The sequence below is a fragment of the Centruroides vittatus genome, unplaced genomic scaffold (assembly GCF_030686945.1).
Source record: "Centruroides vittatus isolate TY-2023 unplaced genomic scaffold, ASM3068694v2 contig_1788, whole genome shotgun sequence".
NCBI classification, from domain to species: Eukaryota; Metazoa; Arthropoda; class Arachnida; order Scorpiones; family Buthidae; genus Centruroides; species Centruroides vittatus.
The window spans coordinates 331,385-356,374 of record NW_027121095.1 but is presented as its reverse complement, the minus strand read 5'-3'; the positions used below and the strand labels follow the sequence as shown (position 1 = coordinate 356,374).

The window sequence follows — 24,990 nt, the reverse complement described above, 5'->3', positions numbered from 1 at the left end:
ATTACAGTTTATTAAAAGCATTAGAACAAAATTTTATTTAGGCCTATACTAATATAACAGTAAATTCAAAAATCTACATCTAATTCTTAAATGAATAGTCTATTAAATGTTCTTAATCATTTCTACTATTCAGATTTATTAATATTTTAAAATATTTAATGTTTTTTGTTAATAGTTAATATATTCTTTCAGAGATCAAAATCTTATTGATATTTAAATCATAATCATCAATAGATTAGAAGTTAGTAATTAGATTGAATTCTGATGATGATAATCTGTCAATAAAAATTAGCTTGTTTTCTTTAACTCTATAATAAGTTCAGTAATTGTTCTTAATAAAATATACACTTTAATATTTCAAAGCAATAAATATCATTAAAACAAATCTGAGCAATATTCAATTCTTATTATATTTCATACTTAGGCTTATGCAGTTTAAAAAACTATTATCTAAAATTAATGCTTAATTGATAAAATTGTAAATTCAATAAAAACTTCAACATTTTACAAAACAATATACAGTTTACTATTCATATCAGTATACATAAGATCAAAATACAACACAAAAGTTTTGCTTACATGACAATTCACAAATATTTCTATTAAAATTATAATCTGATCACAATACAGCAAAAAACTGGCCACTTTTTTCTATATATGTATATGTTTACACATTTTATTTATATTTTTATATTTATATATATATATACATACATACATACATACTGCTCTTGTGTATCTATGTATATATACAAAGATTAAAATATTCGAGTACAAGATCTTCACATTAAAATACACTTTTTTCACATCTGAGGTAATGGATATTTCCCTGGCAAGATGATTCTATCACTTAGTCCATAATATTTTGAGATGGACTTGAGAAAAACATGGGCATATTTTTCCTGACCATTTTTAAGGAGGGATTAATGAGGTCAATTCCCTGATCTTTACAACTAAACATATTAAAACTCTCATCTACTACAAACTACTAGGCCTATCTAACAACACTTGATTCATAAAAGAAACAATTTTTTCTTCCCCTCTAACAAATATAAAGTTGTATACAATGATTCTAATTTCATATATTGGATTAAATACATTAATCCAGAATCATTTCTTTTATTATTTTTTTTTAAAGCAACTAGGCAGATGTTATCTTCACTAATACACAAAATACTTAATACAATTTCTGATACTTTGTGTGTATACAACACCCTGAGAATACTACAGTATCACTAATTTCTAAACTATTAATACACTACATATAATGACTATGAGCTATTGAGTACCTATAATTCTTTTTTCCAGTTATTACAACAACAAGATAGGTTTAACTACATGAGTACAAGTTTAACACAGTTTTTCTCAGCAACAAACTATGCTAAACTCTTATTGAATGCATCATGCAAGAATTTAGTGTTTATTATAATAAACTACATGATTATATATTTGTTATATTGTACAGATTTATTTCCTATGAACTTAATAATTCAGACTTTATCCATTATTAATAGTAAAGTAAATATAGCCTAATAGCTGCTTTGATTTTCCTTAGAATTTTTTAAACTAAAGTATCTCTAGTAAAATAATTGATATGTATAAAAAAATGCAGCATTTAATCTCCAATTAAGTTTATAACTCCAATTTAAATGAGGTATTAAATCACATGGATACAGTTTGTGGATGATACTGCAACTGCCACCAGCAATTAACAGTCTGTACACATAGCTAAGAAACTTTCTTTTTAAATATTACAAGCACTTTCTTCTCTGACAGCACAATAAAAAATGTTTGGCAGATTCTTTCTTGCAGCATATAAGTATAAAATCATTCATTTAATAGTGTCTTCAATCACTTTTTATGGAAGACAAATCCCTGATTTATATTTTTTTAAAGACATATATTCTATTTAATGATACACAATGATAATGGAGGAGCATAAAATTGTAGAAAATGAAAATAAAGGAACTATTTACATGACTATTTTAACATTTAGTTTAATAAACTAAGTGCACATGATTTAAAACTATGCTTCTATTGTTTACTTATTACTTATTTTACAAAATATAACTTTACAATTTATATATTTAATGGAATCATACTTTATTTCATGCATAAGTTATATCTTATAAGTAATTTTTACAATAGTTCCATTCTGTTAGCATTAAAATGATTAAATGCTTAAATTATATAACTATATTCTTGTATCTATTAAAATGGAAGCAATTTAAAAGCTGCATTCATTTAATTTTTAATAATATTATAACAATAATTATCTTGTTTTTATACTAAAAGTTTAAAATAGCCTTAAAAATAACTACTTTTTCTTAATCATAGTAAATTATGTCAAAACATATTTTAAAAGTAAGAATGAGTATTAAACATTATATTCAGGAAAATACATAAAATATAAAACAAGTACATAGACTATTAAGACAACATAGAAATATATATATATATATGTGTATATATATTTGTAAATTTAAGACATGCACAATCAAAATTTAAAATAGTACAGTATCTTTACTCTTTTTTCTAATGTGGCATTGTAAGTTTAATCATTCAACAATTATATTTAATCATCAATAAACAAGAGTATCTAATGAGGTAACAATACTTATTCCTGGCATCATCAATTACACCGATTCACTTCTTTCTCTTAAAGTCCTCCTTATTTCTATTCTCAGTCTCTCTTCTTCAATTTCTAGTCGCCTTCTTTCGACTTCTAATCGTTGTTTTTCAATTTCCAGTCTCTGTTTCTCTACTTCTAACCGCTGAGACTCAATTTCGATCATTCTAAAAGAGATATCATTCATGGGAAAGGGAATCTGTTGTATAAAGTTTCTTTCTGGAGGTATAAAAAATGGCTTAGTGGTAGGTATTCTGTCAATTCCCAAAACATTATCTGCCATTGAAAATACAGGTGGTTGAAATGTTCTGTTTGTAGATTCTTGCGGTTCATCAGTCACATTAGCACTAGAACCAGGTGCAGAAAGTAATGAATTATCACCTTCACCAGATAATGCACTAGCTTCACTACTTTGATAAAGAACAGCATCTGGACTCAAAGATACAACCCAACTGGCAACACCAGCTTCAATAGCAGTATCATTTAAGATATTAGCAACTTTAGCTTCCACAGGAGTAAAATTAGGTGGTGGTGTACCATCCCCATCTTTAACAACCCTCCTCCTTAAGATTTCCTTTCTTCTAGTAGCTGTCTGTAAATCCTGCCATTTTTTCTTGACTTCAGAAGCTGTTCTATCAGCACTACTATTCAAAGTATTAACTCTACATGCAATACCAGCCCAAATATTTTTCTTAACGTCTTTAGTAGTCGCATTATTAATTTTCGAAAACAACAAACTTTTGTTCCTTTTCACTTCTTCAATCAGTGTATCCACTTCGTCTTTGGTGAAATTTGCTTTTCTCTTCCTGTCTCTCTGCAATTGCGCCTGCATTTCTCAATTCCCGATCATTAAGCTGCCAATATTTTTTAAATAAATAGCTGTTTTGTATAAATATTTGAAACAACACGTGGTAACCACGTGGTTTGCATGTTTAAGTTGTAATCAGTTTCGCGTAACTGACATCGAGCACGAACAGTTGCCGACACGTGACATCAATATTCTATCCATCATACGATTCCTCATCTTTTTCTACCTCGAAAACGACATCTCCCCGAACAAACTAAGTGTCGTAAGGTTACGCTTACGCATGCTTTGTGACAAACAGAGGCCCGGGTTTTACCCCCAAGCTCCCCCAATCGCATAGACACGTGCCAACTATCTACACTTGGGGGCGCCCATGACGCCCGTAACTTACCTTGTCGATGACCGTACGGCCCTGCGAAAGACGTTGGCTGGCCGACTATGTTCCGGTAGATGTAGTCAAGAAAATCGTTCTCATCTTCAATTCTCTTACAATCTTCGCCAAATTGTTGCTTATAAGTAGAAGCGATGTCGTAAAATTTCCTATCGGCTGCTACGTGTCGAATACTGCTACAATCTTGCATCTTCTCACGCTTAATGTTTTGCGAAACGTGCGGCGATAAATCAGACTGGCTAACGACTTGCCTCGTACTTCTTAACCTTAAATACGCAGGACGTTCGCCGACTGTTAATACATTTCTAACCGCTCCCGACGACAACCTGACACTCATAAGCATTGCACATGTCTACCTGAATTTTCCTAGTAGCCAGCGCCATCTAAAGGAACTATATCAATATAATATTTTGTCAATACATATTCAAAAGGGAGGGAAATTCTTCTGTATCTATCCAAACGCGATTGCCGCTAGCGCAACTTTGCGTCACTCCTCGCAACCTGCGCTGCGACGCGCTCTTTTATCGTAAGCGATCTTTCCAAAACTTTACAAAAACGTCGAAATTCTACTTTTATCCAGTCTTTACGATTTTTAACAATCGTTACGGTCTTTTCTCTTTCGATTATCCGTATCGTTAACAACCGTACGACAATGCGACTGATAGTTGCGATGCGGCAGCGAGACTTACGCGATTTTTCATCTTTATCTTCACTCGCAGCCAACTTTTATCGTTTCAGAAGTTAGAAAAACAATCTTAAAGTCTATTAAAAGTTTTTACACCTTTTATTTAAATATTTTTTGTAAATCCCAAATAAATAAATATTGCAAATATGACAAAAAATACATAAATACATATAAATTTGTATATTGTCTGATTATCAAATAATATTAATTTCATTTAAAACAATATTATTTTTATATTATCGCATATTATTTTTAAAAATTAATAAATATTTAAATAAAATCTTTTAAGATTTATTTGCATTTTTTATTTAAATTTTTAATATTTTTAATCAAATATTTTTATTTTTTCTATACAATTCTCACATGTAATTCTTTACCATATATAAAAGTACTTAATAATTTGTTATAAAAAGCTTTATATAAAAATATAATTTTAAAACTATTATGTCTAATCTAATTTGTTGTCAGAAATTAACAAAAAATTAACTTTTTACCTCTTTTAATTTTGTAAATAAATGTGAGAATAATTCTTTTATTGAGGAATTTTAACTCTAAAAACTTTTCAATTTTTTTAAACTTAAATATAAGTTTATATATAATTTATAAAATTTTTATTATAATTTATAAAATTTATTAGTTTTAATTCGTAGTTTAAAAGAAATTTGCAAAATTTATAATTAAAAAAAGAAACTTTTTAATTCCATTTATACATTTTGAACAATAACTTTTTTATTTAATATATTAATATTAAGATTACTTTTAACTAAATATTTTATATTCCTTATAATGAATATTCTAAAATTAATATTTTAACGATATTTATAATAAAAAAAAGTTTTATTTATATTTTTAAGAACTTTTTAAAACTTGATAAGTAAAGCTTGTTAAGCTTCTTTCTATGATTTAATATTTATAATCATATTATTAATTTCCATTTTTAATTTGGATAAAATTGCATTTTTTTAAATAAAATAAAATGATAAAGATATAAGATTAAAACAATTCAAAAATTATTTTCTGTTAATTAATAATATCCAAAATATTAAAAAATTAATTTTGCTTGAACAAAAGAATTTCTTGCTTGTTATCTAATGAAATATGTTAATTTACGATCTTCTTTATGAGATTAATGATGTTAAGACAGTCGATTGACTATTGAATATACTATAAAAATACAATTTATTGCATACAATATAGCAAGTTATTTTATAATACATACCGGTAAATTTAATTTTTATTTCTTTCATGTATCGAAATTAAAATTATTCGGAATCAATCATGAAAATTTATAAAGAGAAAAATTGTGTTTACGTGAATAATTTGCGATGAATATTAATTCCATGAATTTAATGAACGCTTCGTTGAAAACATTTCGTCGTTTTGATTTTTCAGTTAAAATAATGAAGCTAAGATATCTCTAAAACCTTAATTTGTATATACCATTTTGATTTGTAAATAAAAGGTTTAAATGGTTTAATATTTGATTAAAATTATTTCTTAGAATATATACATATTAGGCAGAAAAAATTGTCAATATATGTAGATTAAAACATTATTGAATTTTATATCCTGTACACAAAATTTTTAAAAGTTTGGAGGGGAAACACATTAATTTTGCATAACATTAATTTTACAATGCAAGTATGTAGAGTAACACAATATAGTAGAGGAATTGAACGTTTTTTTTTTTTTTTTTTTTTTTTAATTCTTTCCGCCCTGTGGACACTAAGAGGACCTCTTTTTAGCAAGTCCATTATGGGTTCGGCCAGGCCCGCAATGGGGCAGCGGGGTGGAGAGGGACGGGGCCCTTCGCAGTGGTGTAGCGTGGGTGTCAGCCGCTCGGGGCGGAGGAAAATTCGCCGCCCCCTTATTTGGGCATCTCAATTTAAAAAACTAAAATATGCAGTAATTCTAAAGAACTTTTCGGCAAGAACAATCATCATTATTGTGTCTTCTTCTTCTTCCTCAGCTTTTCCCACTCTATGTAGGGTCGCTGTTTCTGATGAGTCGCCTCCACTGCTCCCTGTCTTGGGCTGCCTCCACATTCAGATGCCTCCCTCTCAAGTCCTCCGCCACAAGATCCATCCACCGTCTCCGCGGTAATAATACAATACACAATAATCTCTACTAATCTCTCAAATTAGTAGAGATTATTGTGTATTGTATTATTATTATTTATTGTGAATTTTTGCCGCCCGGGGCGGGCCGCCCCTGCTGCCCCCACCACGCCACTGGCCCTTCATATCCGAACGAAACCTCCGAAGAATCTCCAGGAATTTTTCGACCCGTTCGGATTTGAGCCGGAGTACCCCAGAGCTGTAGGCTGCCACCTTGATCACTCGGCTATCCGGCCATCTCATAAAAGTATTAAGCGAAAATAAAGTTTTTATCAGAGGCTGAAATCTCCATATTAACCATCAGACAAGACAAGACAAAACAAAGTTTTTATCATACTTATATAGCGCTAGATATAATAATAATAATCTTTATTTGGAGTAAAAGGCTATCGCCTGTTACAAGGGCGTTTTATTTAAACGCGTATTAACATCTCATATAATAACGTCTTAACAACGTTGATATATTCTATTTACTGGTCTATAGAATTTCATTAATATTTTGTCACAATTATCATTTAATAAATTGTTTAACGTAGTTATATAACATATAAATCGCGTTAGTATTAGCTCTGTCAAAAGTCTTATACATTTCCATCTCACTCTACAGTTAGCCATAGCACTAGATATACTTTTATTTCGTATTTATTTAAATTAAACTTGTAAGGTAGCGGTTTAAATATAAAAACAGACAATAACCAAACATTTTTATCGTTGTCGAGAAAGTTTATTTAAAACGAATGTTTTTTCGACCTATTCCATAGGCCATCGTCAGATGGCCTATGGAATAGGTCGAAAAACAGAACCATATAAAAATTTAACACATGATTAATGTTCAATTTTATACCACGTAAACATTTTATAAGAAAAATGTTTTAGCATTATCATATGTTAAATTTCTACAATAATATATAGAGTATATTATTGTTATTTGACGCGCGACACTCAATGCGCTACGTAGGCTGTATGGTTGGACGATTGTCATTCAAGCAAAGAGATTTAGTCCAGTCAAAACCGAATCAGTTCGCCTATCATGTGGAAAAATCTTGAGCTAGATGACTTGTCATTTTTTATAATTTTTTTACCACCCTGTTGTTAATATTTTCTAATTTATTTTTTATGTACCTGTACATCCAGATGGTCAAAACAATAAAACCATCGCACTTAGAGTTGCCATACGTCCTGATTTTTCAGAACATTGTCCGATTTGGAACACTTCATCCCGATCGGAAAATTTTTCTCGAAATGTCCCGATTTGTCCATTTCTCCACAAAATATTCTGATCCGTATTTTAAAAAGTCAAATGTGAATTGTAAGCGTAGGTGTCTGCAAATATCGCGCATGAATTGATGATGCATATGCTCTGTTCTTATGCGCACGTCTTTAGTAATCTGTGGCGCACGCGTCGTGTTCTATTGGCCTAGTGTAGTTCTGTCGATGGCTTCAAAACCATCTAGGCTTACGTTATAATTATAAACACATAATGTTAGATGGAATTTGCGCTTCCAAGCCCGTTATGGTGTAAAATATAACAAATATTTTTAATTTTCTAATCTGGTCTAGGATATGCTCTTTCATCAGTCATAGATAACAGGATTTAAACCTAGGGAGTTTATTTAGAGATAAATTAATTTCTATTTAAATTTTACATAAATTTATTTTATTTATAAATAACAAACACTCAAACTGTCTCGGCATAAAACAGAACGAGCGAATATTCTGCCACAGCGCTTCTTCGCTGCTCGCCCTGTCTTCGTACGCGACATAGATAATTCTTATGAAAGTTTCAATCGTTCTAGTGATAAATGTAAATCGAGTTTTTTATGCTGGTCATAATTAATAGACGTTAACTAGAAGCAAGATTGCAAACACACGTACGAAGCAAAAGCAATATGGCCGACAAACACCTAGCGCATTCTTATTTGCAAATGCGTAATGACGACGACGCATCGATGTCAATAAAGAATCAAATACGATTAGTTCCGCAATTTTATAAAATAAAGTTTTAACGCGAAACTTTTCTTACGTTTATACTGGTACGTTACGCATAAAGTTATAACGGGCCTTTCATAACGTAAAGTACAGTACGTCGTGCACAAACTGTAATTTCTAATGTTCACCGTTAGATATACTCGCATCAAGTGGAACTCATTTATTTCCAAAATAATTAAAATAAGAGCCCTAATTTGAGCATGCAATTTTTAATCACAAGCGGCAATGTTGGTATCTTACTAACTGACAAACTAAAGATGATGATTTCTTCATTTTTATTTTATTTTATTTTTAAACTAGAATAAAATTTAATTTTATATTGCTGTAATATAGTATAAATCTTATATATAAAATTCTCGTGTCACAATGTTAGTTACCGAACTCCTCCGAAACGGCTTTACCGATTTTTACCAAATTTCATATGCATATTCAGTAGGTCTGAGAATCGGCTACTATCTATTTTTCATACCCCTACACCATCTCCCCCCTTTCAAAAATATATTTATATATAAATTAAGGCTTTTATGTCCAACAGATGGCGCTACCTTCCGACGAACTAAGTTTGCTTTTCTGTCAGGCATTATGCTTTTCTGTGAGAATGGACTGAAGCAGATCATTTTCTATCTATCTATATAAATAATATATAACGTTCGTTTGTTCTTTTCTATGTTGTTTATATTAGTTTTAGTTTACGTTGTTTAGCATCGCGCGTGAGTTCTTTTGTATTTTATTTAAATTTGAAATTGGTTATTCGGAACAGTATTCGAATGTTGTTAGCCTGACGATGGCCATGGAATGGGCCGAAAACGTTTGTTTATGATTAAAGTTAAAGGTTCTCAGCATCAAGGTGTTGTTGTCTTACAGTGTAATAGAGTCTGAGTGAGGTTAGGAGAATAACTATTAATTATTCCTATTTTATTAAAATTATTACTTAATATAAATATTAATATAAATAAAATATAACGTTCGTTTGTTCCTACCGATTCCTTTGAAATTTTGACACAACGTTGCATTCGAATACGCACGTGTTTTTATATAATATACATGTCGAAATTCCCCCCAGTGGGGGGAGATGGACGGGATTAAGGCTTACCGTGAAGAACTCGGCTTCTATTATACTATTTTACATGCGTTTTTTGCGTTTTTAATTGCGTTTTAATAGATTACGTCAACAGAATATACACTAAAAAGAGATTTTTCGATATTCCCCAGCGGGAAAAGTGACGGGATTAAGGCTTACTGTGAAGAACTCGGCTTTTATTATACTATTTTAGATGCGTTTTTGATTGCGTTTTAATAGGGTACGTCAAGAGAATGTACACTAAGAAGGGATTTTTTGAAATTCCCCCACGGGGGAAGTGTTATACATTTATAATAGATACATTTTGAGCCACAACAACGTGTGGCCGGGTCAGCTAGTATAAAATATAAATATTTTTATTTCGAATAAAAAATTACTAAAAATTTTTAAAATTTTATCAAATTTGATATGACTTAACAAAAATAACATAATTGAACTAATATTAAAAATTTCCCGAAACAAGTCAAAAGAAGTTCTTCGGTTAAAGAATTAAATTTTTGGAATTTTGTTGTTAAGCGTATAATCGATAAATTGAACTGCCGCGAGTCACAGAATTGTTTTTCTCTAATTTTTTCGACTTGTGGAATTCATCGACTTGCCCCATATCAGAAAAAAAACACTTAAATATTGAACAGTACTAGACTAGTACTAGAGATACAGTACTAGAGATTTAAAGTACTAGAGATTCGAGGAATAACATTTGAAACTCCAAATAAACAAGATAATCATGGACAACTTTTATTTCATAAGGCCGAAATTTCATTTTTTTTTTTTTTTTTTTTTTTTTTTAAAGGTGGCAGCCTACCGCTCTGGGGGACCCGGGATCGAATCCGAACGGGTCGAATAATCCCCAGGAATTTTTCGGGGGGTGGTCCGTTCGGATATGTCGGGCCTCGTCCCTCACCACCCGGTCGCCCCATTGTGGGCCTGCCCGAACCCATAATGGGCCTACTAAAAGAGGCCCTCTTAGTGCCCACAGGGCGGAAAGAGTTAAAAAAAAAAAAAAAAAAAGGCCGAAATTTCATTTTTTTTTTTTTTCTTAGTTGTAAGATAATCTAATTTTTGAGACACAGTATATGCCTTATGCTGAATTTAAATTCTTGCATGTAGCAGCTAGCGTGCAGCACAATGACGTCAATTTGACATCATGTGCTGCGCGCTGAACGCTACACTGAAAACTCAGTCCGTCTTTAAAAATTTCTTGTAATGCGCTGCGTTTCTAAATGTCTTTAAATGTCTCGAAGTCTTTTCTCGCATAACTTTTTGTTTACAACTTCTTTTTACACCTAGACTTCGTGGGCCGTCATTTATTAAAGGGTTTGTAAAAATAATTCTTTACAAGAACAAATATGATTCGAGATATTGTTGCATAAACCGTAGCTCTAATGTTCAATAAATTTTTATGTAACTTTCTACTATGATCAGTTTTTATTCTGTAGCGTAAGGCAATTCCTGTTATTGCAATCTTAATTTAAATAATAATAACAGCTACGGTAGCTAACACTACACTTAGAACAATTTGGAGTGGATGATGCCGTGACAAGTCAGTTGGGCGATACTGGCTCACGATGTCACCAAACTCCTTGCTTTTCTCTCGAAAAAACTTTTTGTTTGCTCGCCTGGTATAATTTGCTATAAGTATAGGATACTGTAATAAATAATTTTTTTTTATATATTAAATTACCACCCATACAGTGAACGGAGCAAAACTAAATTACGTTTATACTAAAATAACCAAGGCCGTCTCCTCTTATTATCTTATTATTTTAACCTATTTATAACCTTGGTTATTCGATTCTGTAGGATTAAAATAAGGCAACGCAACACTTGGGCGATCTGCCAAAGGAGAGTGCCTCCCGGGAGTGCTTTCTACGTGAAATTTGTCCCCATTCAGGTTTTAAACACTTGAAGAAAATTCAGAAAACTCCACGTGCCTAGCTCGTCAGTCCGGAGCGACCTGTGTTCAATGATGTTATCTACTCGCCCATGGTGGGCTTACTCGGTTCTGACAATGATTGAACGAAGGCCTGATGTTGGAGGCAATAGGTTTATTTCGTCCCTGATTACCCGGTCACCCTCATTGTGTATCTGGCAGCAAGGGCGTCGCCAGAGGGGGGCAGAGGGGCAGTTGCCCCTCCCTTTTTTTTTTTTTTTTTTTTTTTTTTTTTTTTTTTTTTTTTTTTTTTAACTCTTTCCGCCCTGTGGGCACTAAAAAGGCCTCTTTTAGTAGGCCCATTATGGGTTCGGCCAGGCCCACAATGGGGCGACCGGGTGGTGAGAGACGGGGCCCGACATATCCGAACGGACCACCCCCCGAAAAATTCCTGGGGATTTTTCGACCCGTTCGGATTCGATCCCGGGTCCCCCAGAGCGGTAGGCTGCCACCTTGACCGCTCGGCCATCCGGCCTCAGTTGCCCCTCCCTAGACATGCGAAAAAAATTATTTAAATGCTAAGTCATTTATTGCCCGATTTATAATTCATGCGCGAAAAACCCAAGAAGATTATGTTTTAATTAAAATAATCTTCTTAAGCTTAAAATTTATGAATCGTTTTTATTTTACCTACATACAATTCATATCCTCTATCAATTTATATCATCTTGCCCCCCCTGGCCCATTGGCTGGCGACGCCCTTGTCTGGCAGAACTCACGATGAGTAAGATTAACAAGCTCTCTTAATGTCCACAGGGCGAAAAGAGTAAACAAAAAGAAAAAAAAAAAAAATGGATGACCCCGTTCCTCACCATAGACTTTCTTTTTTGGGGGGACTGCGCGAATGAACAAAATGACAAAAGATATCAGCCTACCGGTATAGAGACCCAAGTTTGAGTTCGGGTTGAATTTTCATAAACTATCGTAAATGGTTTGATTTGTTTATGTCAGTTCCATTCCATACTATCCGGACACTCAATTTTGAGCTTGATGAACTCATGATGCATTAAAAAAAAATCATGTTAGTGCCCCGGATTTTTTTCCAACACTTTCCGCTCTGCGCGCATTAAAAGGGCCTCTTTCAACAAGCCCATTATGGTTCGGCCAGGCCTACAAAGGGGCGGCCGGGTGGTGGGGAGAATGCGACATAGCCGGATTTAATCCCAGGTCCTCTAGAGCGGTAGGCTGTCACCTTAACCGCTCGGCCATCTAGCCGTCTATGCCCCGGCATTAATAGAGTTTTAAAAAGTAGCATGTTAATAAAACAAAGACACATTTCATTACAGTTTAACAAACACTGATAATGGAATAATTTTCTCAAGCAAATAAACATTTAATTGTATTTATATAAATTATCAATTATATTAATAACAGAAATTTCAAAACTATTTTTGTTATGGAAAGTGACGATGAATTGTAATCTATGGAAATTCATTTTTCGTATATTAAATTAAATGTTATATTTAATAATAAAACGAAATTAATATTATTTATTTTAAACGACAAAAGAAAATAAAATGTATTAACATTTTTTCTATAATAATTTAAAATTGATTTAAAATTGAGCAATTCCATATTGCGTAGATGGCGTGTCATATCTAGCCACATGTTGCTATTCAGCTTAGAAAGAGGAGACGATAATAATCGTGTGCTCGATATACTTGGTAAATTTTATTTTCGATTTCTAAACAAAGAGAAGAAGAAGTATAAGGATAGTTGCCGGTAACTTATGAAACATATATGCTATGGGAAAAGACAGAAAGTTGAAGAAAGGAAGACAAGAGGAGGACTTGTAAGTTGTCAAAAACTTTGTTATATATACTATAAATATATATATATTTGGAATTGTACGTGGTGTTAAATATAGAATCAAGCTCTATCATTATTGATACGTACAAAGCTAAGGTAAGAACATTCTTAATATAAGATTTAACGGCAGTCATTAAGGTGTTAAATATCTTTTATATGATTCTCATTTACATATGGCAGACTTAAACTTGTCTTTTACGTATATAGATTGTTTATGATCGGCCTTTATATGTGTGAAATCTATTATAGTATTTGTGTTTACAGATACATGCTAAAGAGGTTTTAAATTATATAATTATAATTAATTGTTAATTAGATCGCGACCTTTGCTAACTGTTTTTAAGAAGTTTCTTGATGCTTAATTTAGTTTTACTCATACATTAAGTTTATTTATGTTTTGATTTTCATATCGTCTTGAATGTTTTCCTATTTTGTATTGATAATCTATTTCAAATATTTAACTGATAAACATTTAATTCTTCGATATTTTCAATTAAATTGATATCTATGAAATGTTTATTTAACTCTGTTTAATTAAAACCTGTACAAATTTGGAAAATATTTATTTTTGAATTTTTTATTTAAGAAATAAGTTAATATAACTTTTGATGATAATTACAATAGGAGTTGGTTTGATCTATAGTAATTATTTAATGATAAGACATGATATGATCAATTTAAATGATTTTTCATTCTTATATTCTTTCTGAAAATAATCTAAAACAATTTTAAACATTTTGTTAAATTATATATTTGATATAATTTTAATTTCAATGAACAATTAAATTTTATTGTAATAACTTACTGTATATAGATAGTAATGTTTTTAATTACAAATAATTCAAATTATTATACTTTTTACAGACATATGTATAAAATACAGTTTTTTTTTTTTTTTGTTGTAAATCTCTAACAAGATACATCTGTTTGTTTATACAGTTGAGTCTACTTAATAGAAATCAGTTGGATTTGGTAAAAGAGTTGCCTACTAAGTGAAGTTTCCAACAGCCAAACTGTTTAAAAGAAACTTTGTTGCTTTAAACCAAATTGCTTTCTAAAACAACCAAAATGAGTCACCTTAAAAAAAGATTTTGTCATTTTGGCTTTGATCATGTGTATCAAAAGACTACATTTCCTTATTATAATGTGGTTTTTATTATATTAACCAATTTATCTAATCAATGATTACAGATTTTTCAATGGTAAAAAAAAAAATAGTAATTTTTACATTGTTCACAATTTTTCAAAGTATTTTTTGTAACCATATCTTCTATACCATAAAATGGATTATTCTTCAAAATTTTGTTTTAAATATTCCTGAACAACTTCCATTGCCTTTATTGCTTTTTGAGATGAGATCATAGGCAAATCCAATTTATCCTGATTAATAATATAAATTTCATCATTAACTTTTTCAGTGGTTTCTTCTTTCGCTTTGATGGATTTGCAGATTTCAGTATCAGTAATATTTCTATAGAATTTGGTGTTTCGATTGCAATCGATAAAAGCCTAAAATTCTGCTGGTGATATGGCTTCAGCAAGTTTGAAATTGCCTAATTCAAACTGATTCTGTATTTCTTCAGGATCACTGCAACCATTGTTTGTGGTAAAACCAGCTTTTTGAAAGCAATTTATGATCATTGAAAGTGATACAAAAACCAAACCCTTGATTGTATGCATTGCTTTTAACAAATCTATTGATTTTGCATAATCAGTTATCAATTGATCATCCTCAATTGCTTGAATTATTTTCCTCATAACCTGTGTGATAATGTTTCTTTGCTGTATAAATAACACCTTGATCCAATGGTTGTATCAATGAGATTGTATTTGGTGACAAAAAAATAATTTGAATGTTTTTGAATGAAACATTAGTCTTATGGCAAGTGGCATTGTCAGCAAAAAGAATAATTTTTATATTTTTCAATTTGCAATTTCTATTTTGCAAAATATCAGCCCAAATCCAATTTGAAGCATTTTTATTGTCTTAATAAGGCAATGGCAGCTTGACTTTCTAAAACAATGTGGATTCTTGAATTTGCCAACCAAATAAGTTTTCTTTTCTGTTCCAGTGGAGTTACACAAGAATAAGACAGTAAGATGATCCTTGGGAACTTTCTACTAGCTGCTTGTTTGTGATGGCACATCTTTGTAAAATAATCCACTTCTATCTGCATTGAAAATTTCATTAGGATCAGTCTTTGATGACTGGATCAAAAATACTTCACCCTCTATTTTTAGCATTTGCATAGTCAGCATCCACACCATCTACCTTAGAAACACATTTAAGATATAAAGAAATTTATTTTGAGTTTAAGAACAGATTATAACAACATATTGTTCAAAAAATGCCTTTTCTTATTTTAATAAATTTTATATTGTGACATTTCTTTAATTGTTTCAACCACCCATGGGATGGCTCGGAGTCCAGATGGCCCAGCTTAACAGCAAGTTTGTTTTGCTTTTTCAAGCATTGGGGGTTCATTAATAACAGCATTGTTGACTCTCATCTGACTAAACTAAGTGATCAATGCATTGGCAATTTCTTTCTTGCAGCTCTTGCATTTTCATTTTCTATTCATGTTACTATTTTCTAGAGCTGTTTTTTTGATCTCTTCTTCATCCTTTTTGATTTTAGTAATGATGTATTTATTGATCCCAGATTTTTAGTAACATAAATTGGATGTTTAATCTTTAAAGCATCCAGTATTCTAAATTTTTATGAACTGTTAAATCATTCCTTTTTTACGTGATAGAAGCCGTACTGATTGTTGAAACCGAAAGTAAATAACTGATTGAAAGCAAATAATTTTTAACAGTCACAAATTATTTGCTTTCAATCAGTTTTAAAACAGTAATGATTTTAACAATAAGTTTTGTTTTAACAATCACAAAAAGGATGAACTTGGATAGAAAAATCAAAACTTCTGCAATAAACTAATAAAAGTAAGGTGGTTACTATTTGTGCACACCAATAGACCAAATTGCTAATAGGCAATCATAATCAACTGCAGGATGCAATAATTGGTTTCTACTAAGCGGATGTTTCTAATTGAGATTTGAGGGTTGGATGTCTCGCTGATCTTTTGTTTAAGCAAGAAAGGAAGAAATTATCACAAAGGACTAAATACCATTAATTTTAATTCGAAATATTTTGTTTGAAAGGTTTATTCCAGTTCATGTTCTACCTGAGGACAAAAAATTATAAAATGTCGAAAGCAGATGTTTCTAATATCCAAGTTTCCATTATACAAAGCATAAAACTATACAAAAGATAGGCAGAAAAATTGTGGTAAAAATAGTTTCTTTTAAGCAAAATTTTCTATTATATGGGTTTCTTATGTGTGGATTCAACTGTTTTAATTCTTTTTATAAAAGTAGTCTTTATCAGTAAATAAATATATTTAATAATTTTGTTTTTATATTCATTATTTATTGTACTGCATTCATAATTTGTCCTTTTAATTAGAAACTTTGATTTTTAGCATTTTTATGTTATCTGCTTTTGTTGTTGTTCTAAAAATAAGTCAGAAAAAACTAGAGTAATATTTAATTTTTATAAATTATTCCAAATATGGATTCATTTTTATTTATTTGGTATTAATATTTATACCGTGTTTACTATTACTACTTGTTTTATAACTTTCATAATTTTCTTAATCTGCTGCCAAATCTAGTTTTAGGATCTAAGGAATTAATATATTTTATTATTAATTTGTTAACTATGTTCACAAAAAATATTGTGTAAAAATACAGGTATACCTCGTCTTACGTCGGTAATTGGTTCCAGGAGAGGCGACGTAAGTCGAATTTACTTGTGTAGTTACGACGTAAGTTGTAGTTTTGACTTAGATCGTAACTAAACGCCAATAATGAGCACTTAAAGATCGCTAAATAAGACGACAACACAGAAACACAGATGTTTTCATGGTTCGTTCCCTAGGATTTATGATGATTATATTAACATTTACTGTAAATGTACATATTTTAATATGATTTTATGTGCTTTCAACGGTTTTCTAGTGATATTACGACTTCAATGTTTATGGCGGACGGATTTAAAGTCGAATAAACTGACTTAAACTTGATTTTTATTTTTCCATATACTTTTTTTGACAAACGACGTATAATCGGGAACGACGTAACTCGAGAGCGACGTAACTCGAGGTATACCTGTATTATTGCATTAATGGATATTTAAATATAATTTGACTGCTAATATGTTTTATGATCTATATATTATTTATCTGTAATTGATATATGAAACTAACTGATCATTATTATTTACAAATTCATTTCAACAATATTTTCTTAATTACTGTTACACTGTAAATGTCTTTTTTCTGTTAATTCTGCAGAAATTACGATTTTGAGAAAAAGGAAAAAGTTTATTTGAACTTCATATTGTGGCATTTTCATTTGAATTGGTATTCCATTTAGTATTCTACACGGAGAAGGATGTTAAAGACATCTGAAAACATTACAGTTTTTTAAACAGTAAATTTTTTTGCTGTTTCAAGCTTATTGTTGTATGAATATTTTTATATTTGTAAGACATCTGTGATTTTAGCTCAAGTGTTATAATAAGATTATAGTCTCTTTCTGCTTAGTACATCAGGTTTGATTGATAACCATTATTCTATAAGCAATTTCTTCATTGTACCAAACTATATATTATGAGTTTGATCAGTTTACATTAGAATGATACAGTTTGAATCCATACAATGTTCACTCATAAATTTAAGATTTTTCGATCCAAGAAGACAGTCTGTTCAAAAAATATTTTTGAATCCACCATTTATTTCTTTTACGTGTTCCAGAACACCCTTTTTTAAAGAATGATTTTAATCCGACGACTTAGCAGCCTGAAAGGAAAGGTCCGGTCGTCAAAGGGTGTTCTGGAACACGTAAAAGAAATAAATGGTGGATTCAAAAATATTTTTTGAACAGACTGTGTCTTCTTGGATCGATTAAGAAAATTGCCTAAGGACGAAATTCAACAATTTAAGATTTTTATTTTAAAAAGATAATTAAATGATTAGTAAATTAGAATTATTAAAAATAATGTTTAATTGAATGAAAAATACAAAATGTTTCTAATTGTAAACAAGAAAATGCATCAGATTTTAAATCTGAAACTTTTATTCTATGTATGAAATATAGCCTAAGGTAAATAGCACCTTTCTGATCAAACCTATAAAAATTTCATTAAATTAAAAGGAAAACACTATTAAATTAATGCTTGCTGTAAGTTTATCATTATAATAAGGTATCAGTCCTAATAACAATGCCACAATATGAAGTGCAAATACAGTATATACCTTTTATTCAAAAACTAACATCATCTACTCTGTAGTAGTAACTCAAAAACTACTGTTGATGTGAATTCATAAATAGTAATGATTACCTGTCAGTTAAAGATAGATCTTACATAAATCATAAAACACATTATTAACACAAATTATGTTTAAATATTTATTATTGCAATGATAACCTATATATTTTTTACTTATGTTTGCTATAAAATGTATTTTTTAAAAATGTATAAAATTTTTTATGTTTATATTGCTTGAAATGAAAAAGTCTTAAACTAATGCAGAGTTGAAAAGTAAATAATAGACAATTTTATTTCTTAGGTTGTATTACAGTAGATTTAGCAATCTACTGTTATAAGATTTAAGGTATTAATAAAATAGTTTATTATTCACATGTGAGTTATGCATTACTTTGGAAGTATTTGTAGTTTTATGTTTTATATAATTAACCCTAGAACACAAAACTTTGTCATTTTTACAATGTGAGTTTGTGAATTCTTATTTTTCTCCTTGTCGTTTTGCACTGTCTTGCTGTTGTTTTTAGTACCTTCCTACACTGTTGCCAGGATTGTCATAACAAGTGCAGATTCTTAGAATAGTTTTTGTTTGTGGAATAATTGTAACTGTTGTTGTCAATTATATGAAGGTTTTTGGCTATGAAGCCAAATAAAGATAGCCATGTTTACATTTTGCTTGTATGTGAATTTTGTTTTTATATGGCATAATTCATGTAGATTCTTTTGTTATTCTTTAGTTTTATCCTCTGTCTGCTTCAGAAAATGCATATATACTTATTCCTCTAAAAATAATTATTAGAGAAAAAATAACCATTGCTACTCTGCATAACCTGCTACTCAATCATGTCTTATTCCAAGCAGAAATATTATTTATTTTATTCAGTCACCTTTTGGACACACAAAGGAAATGAAGAGAAATGATTTCTTCATCCATCTAATTGAAGAGCTAACCAAACCATGGATGAAGATGATACTAGAATCACACATCTTGCACACACAATTGCACCTCTTCATAGCAGGATTTTTTCTGTAAAACATTTTCTATTTCCACAGAGAATCCAACATCTGAAAATAAAATAGTTTATCACAATTACCATTCGATAACGTACTCCGAGAACCTATATCCGGATATAGGTTATTGGAGTACGTTATTTAACACATCCTGGTGTTTTATGTTGTTGTTTAATTACCATTCAAAAAAACAAACTATTTTACTACTACATATTGCAGCCAGTGCAACCTCATATACAGCAAGGAACATCATGCAAAGCAATGTGTTAATTGCTGAAAATAAATTTTATAATAATAATTCAGAGTCTGAAATTGTATCAAAACTAGTGTATTTCATCATATATTTATTATATTATTTTCAGTCAGTATTCTGACATAAAACTTATTAATAAAATAAACAGTTGTAAAATTTACAAAGCTTTGTTTTCCTGTACTAGTGATTTATGCTTTGTGATCTAAGATTAATACTTTTAATATAATTAATAGTTAATTAAAAATATACTTAATATTTTTTTTTTAATAAATTTTTCTTAAGTATGTAGCTTTACTTAGATAATCTTTTTCAAACTAAAATCCAATAAGATGTTTTTTCTTTTTAAAATAAAAACTAAAGTAACATTTTATTTTATTTTTGATTTATTTAATTTATTATTAAAAATTAGAATTAAGTTATAAAAGAAGACATTGCTTAATTCAGATTAATAAATATGGTTTATTTAAAAATTAGTTTTGATTAAACTTTGCCCATTGCTTTATTGACTGTGGTAAAATTGAATATTCATATTATTATTTGAGCAAATTGGAATGGAAGGAATTTTTTCCTTGTAAAGTAAAAAAAAAACTGAAAAAGTGTAATGAAGTTAAGAAGAATAAAACTAATTCTTTTTATAAGAAAAAGTAACATATCATTTATATAACAAAATGAATAATCTAATATTATTTTCAAAATAACCTAATACATAACCTAGTTTGATGAGAACAACTGTACTAACACACGATACATTGTAATACCGAAGCTAACCATTGCCATATGCCAGACATGGGCAAATGCGGCTCTTTTTGAGTTGCATGCGACTCTTGCTGAAAGTGTTAATTTCTGCTTTTTATTATTAGTTTTACAATTTTATTTCCACAATTTTGTGAAAATATGTAATTATATATATGTAATATTTAGTAATTTATTTCCAAGTTGGTGCAATAAATTAAATTGACATTTCAAATCTATTCTTTTAAAACAAGTTCTCAGCCCGGATGGAGGATACCCTATCCTTCCCTGCCTTACCATACTATCTGCCACGACAGTACAGAACTGCAGCTCCCATGCATTTTGCAAAACCTACATTTCGGCTCCCGCTGAACTCTTGCTTGCCCACCTCTGCTATATGCTATTGGGCTAAATGACGGCTATAATATTAATAAATTACCAAACAATTTGATACTAGAGGGAGGCGTTAGGCACCATCTCTTAATAAATTTAATAATTATAAATTTTTATTAGGTTGATGGTTTTGAACTTAATTTCAATAATTACATATATTGTATTCAACAAATTATAATAATTTATTACTGGTGTATGAATCATTAGACATAGAGAAAATATCTTTGTTAAATTTTTAATTTGTTTTCACATCTTTAATACTAAATAATAATAATGCACAAATACATATACACAATTTTATTTTTAGCACACAATTTTATTAAAATTGTTCCTTGACCTTAGTTTGACATAGCAGTTAGCATCATTATTAACTTAGTGCATCACATTTATATTATTATAATATAACTATGTAAATAATTTTGAATAAATTATGTTTAATTGCAAATTTTAATTGAGTGATAAAACTTTTTTATTATTGGCTCTATATGCTAAGCATTAAATGAAGAAACATGTGGTTATGTTAATTATAATTAATGTGACTGCATAATTTAATTAATATAATTACCCAATAAAAATTTTTAAACTTGTCATTAAATTTTCTCATCTTGTTCAAATTTTAAGATTTATGATTTTCAAAAATTTATTGACGGTCTTTTGAGTCTATAGAAATTTTATTTTTAAATTTACGATTTTAAATGACAAGATAGAATTACAGAAATAATTAAATTTATAATAGGAATTGTAATGTAAGGTTTCTGAAATCAAGGTTTCATTTGTGGAATTTGGAATTTAGGTTTATAGTTCATCCACTTTCAACTCTGTATGGAATTAATTTGTTCTACTTTTCTTTAAAATTATTAAGTTAAAGCTAACTTGTTTTTCAGTTTTTATTAGGATGCAATTTGAAAAAATTGCAGACCTATAAATTCCCACTGTCGCCCATCTGATTTTCCTTAATCTCGAGAACGGCATTAGATACATGAAAGTGAAGACCAGATATAGAAAGATCATGGACAGAAGGTCCCAGTTAATTGTATATGAACTTCCGATGAAAACCAGAAATCACATTATTTCAGTTCAAAAATTTTCTTCTTAAAGGAGTTAGCTAGATGACCGGCATGACTCCATTGCTAACAGAAAAGTATGATGTACTGTACTACTAATTTGAGGTGGAGAGCATATATTTTAAATTAAAGAAATTAAAAATATGATGAAAAATTTTAGTGTTTGTTTATTAATTGTGATTTTACATCACTTATATTTTGATATAAAATGTAATAAAATTATATAATTTTATCACTCATATTTCATGAAAATGTTTATGAAAGTTTCATGTTTTCATATTTCATATATTTTCAAATTTGAAATATGAAAACTAGATCAATTAAATTAATAATAAATAGATTTATTATGACTGCTGTTTTTTCATATTCTCATTGACTCAAAGTTTTATTTCATAATATAATAATCAGTGAAAAGATTAATGCTTGAAATATTAATTTAAAAATACTCAAATAATATGTGTACTTAGATATTATCTGTTCCACTCAGATTCACGAGAAACCCACTTCTACTGTCACAAAGTATTTACACTTTATTTAGTTTTATATATGCAGTTGCCAGTTATACATTGAAGCTCTCACCTTTGAATTCCATAGTCAGAATCCATGTTAGATGTGAGTCCATGACTTAGACTGCTTTCTCACTGACATGGCTGAGATGAGTCTCTGACTCAACTTGTCTCTCAGGCTGCTTGAGATCTCACTTTTCTTGTTCAATGGAGCTTCCTTATGAAGACAACTGGGAAGAGTCCTTGACTTAATTTATCTCCTTGAACAAACGAGATCTCTTACACTCTCTCTGGCCAAAAATTCCCAGTCTTTTTCTTTTATTCCTCTTGACCATCAGATGAAACAATCCGAATACTGGACAGATGACATGGGATCAAGGGGTTATTGTCCCAGAGTTAAAGATGCTGGCACTGTTGCTGCTGCTCTCCATTTTATGGCAGGAGACATTTTCAAGGGCCAAAAAACCAAGTCCAGTAAAATATTGGTTTGCTCTTTGTTTTGCTAAGCATAATGATTTATAAAGTTAGACCTAGCTAACTATATCAAAAAAAAATTAGGCAGTCAGACCAAGATTAAACTCTCAATCTTGATGAAAAATATAAATTAAATATATGTAATAATTACAAATTGTACATAGTTAATGCTCTTAGGAAATGATACCATAGAAATTTATTTAAAAATTAAATTTATATCATAAATTTTTCATGAAATGTACCATATTTTATTTAAAATTTTTTTTTTTTTCAGTGGAGAGGAGGAGGTTGAAAATGATAATTTAAATTCTGAAGAATCATCCACTACAGCTGGAATTAAAAAAAGGAAATCCAAAAAGAAGGATGATAGTGACAAGTATTTAACTATAAAGTTTTATTAATAAATTTAAAAGTTATTTTTATAATTATATAAATATAATTGTATTGTTATGTACTTATACAGATATCCCTTGCTTGAGATTGCTTTGCTTAATGTGGAATTTGATTAATGCACAAAATTAATTCTGGCAATCCCTTTATATATGCAATGGAAGTTTTAATATGGCTTTAACAGCTGTTTCATGCACAGAAAAATTCTTTAAAAAAGTTTCACAAAACCTTTCACTCTTTCTCTAGCTGTTTCTTTAATCCATTGGATAGGAGAACAAACATTTTTGGCTGTTTGTTCTCCTATCTAATGTATTAAAGAAATGGCTAGAGAAAGAGTGAAACTTTTTTAACAGCTGTCTTTACTTAACATAGATATGTTTTCTCAGCAAATAAGGTGTTGGTGAGTTTATTGTTTTCTTGCTGAGGGTGATTTCTGATATAGATATATAGTTAATTATAATAGTTTTGAAATTTTAGCACATTACTTATAATGTGATATTGTATTCTTTGTTTAGAAGCTTATTTTAAAACTTGTTTCACCTTTTGTATGTGTAAAATCAAATCAAATGTTTTCAGATTAAATGGATATCAGGCATTTTATGTATGTTTTTTAAGTTTCATAGAAGATATAATGCTGTACAAAAAATACTCATAATGTGTATGGGGAAGATACTCCTAAACATCAAATGTGTCAAATGTGGTTTTGATAGTTTTGTTTAGGATATTTTGAACTAAAAGATACAGCTTTTGGATGCTCAGTACATTTTGTATGGGGTACCCAAATGCTGTTGAACAAAATTTTCAAAAAAAAAAAAAATTGTTAAAATAACAAATAGCAACTCGTGAACTTGCAACAAGTCTTCATATGTCACCAACATGATGATTGTGTTCCACAAGCATTAATGCAAGCATTAAATGGAAAAAAAACAAACTGAATCAAGTATAATTTTGTCTGACAAAAATAGGTAGCTCTTTGTTTCATTGTATTTTGAAATTAGTTACACATTTTTATCATAGAAAACTTGTCTTACAGATGACAAAATAAAAATAAAAATATTTGTTCTAGTGAGTGGTGATTGTTCAATTGAGTACTAAGATATCACTGTATTTGATTAATGTAATTTTGATATACATAGTAGCATTGTGGGATTAATTAATTGCATTAATCAAGGGATATCTGTTATAAAACTAACTGTCTAGATACCTACTAAGACACTCACAATCTTTTTTAACAACGTTACCTTGAACCTGTTACCAGTGTGAGTGACACAAAGGATAAAATACATCACAAATGTTTTTGAACAGTTTAAAGTTCTTCCTCAAGTGATAAACAGAATAACTGATGGAACACAACAATAAATAGAACACGAAGATTTGAAAATTAGATCAAATCCAT

The 24,990-nt window shown here is 29.8% G+C and overlaps 3 protein-coding genes across 5 annotated transcripts in view; 1 reads left to right on the top strand and 2 right to left on the bottom strand.

Annotated features, from left to right (window-relative positions):
• The window catches only part of LOC136969461 (uncharacterized), a 55,826-nt gene extending 51,618 nt beyond the window's left edge, over nt 1-4,208 (bottom strand). Inside the window, exon 1 of one of the 2 annotated variants that reach the window (XM_067263623.1) lies at nt 3,826-4,208. In XM_067263623.1, coding sequence (XP_067119724.1) covers nt 3,826-4,168 — 343 coding nt within the window. In that variant the 5' untranslated portion in view covers nt 4,169-4,208. The remainder of the gene's footprint in view (nt 1-3,825) is intronic. The other variant, XM_067263622.1, reaches the window with a different exon arrangement.
• Nucleotides 622-3,809, bottom strand: LOC136969467 (myb/SANT-like DNA-binding domain-containing protein 4). Its single transcript, XM_067263636.1, has one exon. It carries the CDS (start codon nt 3,459-3,461, stop codon nt 2,637-2,639), a length of 825 nt encoding a protein of 274 aa, XP_067119737.1. The 5' UTR covers nt 3,462-3,809; the 3' UTR covers nt 622-2,636.
• A 9,001-nt stretch (nt 4,209-13,209) lies between the features above and the next one.
• The window catches only part of eIF5B (eukaryotic translation initiation factor 5B), a 120,380-nt gene continuing 108,599 nt past the window's right edge, over nt 13,210-24,990 (top strand). For both annotated transcript variants that reach the window (XM_067263620.1, XM_067263621.1), the window contains exons 1-2: nt 13,210-13,422; nt 23,479-23,580. In XM_067263620.1, coding sequence (XP_067119721.1) covers nt 13,376-13,422; nt 23,479-23,580 — 149 coding nt within the window. In that variant the 5' untranslated portion in view covers nt 13,210-13,375. The remainder of the gene's footprint in view (nt 13,423-23,478; nt 23,581-24,990) is intronic.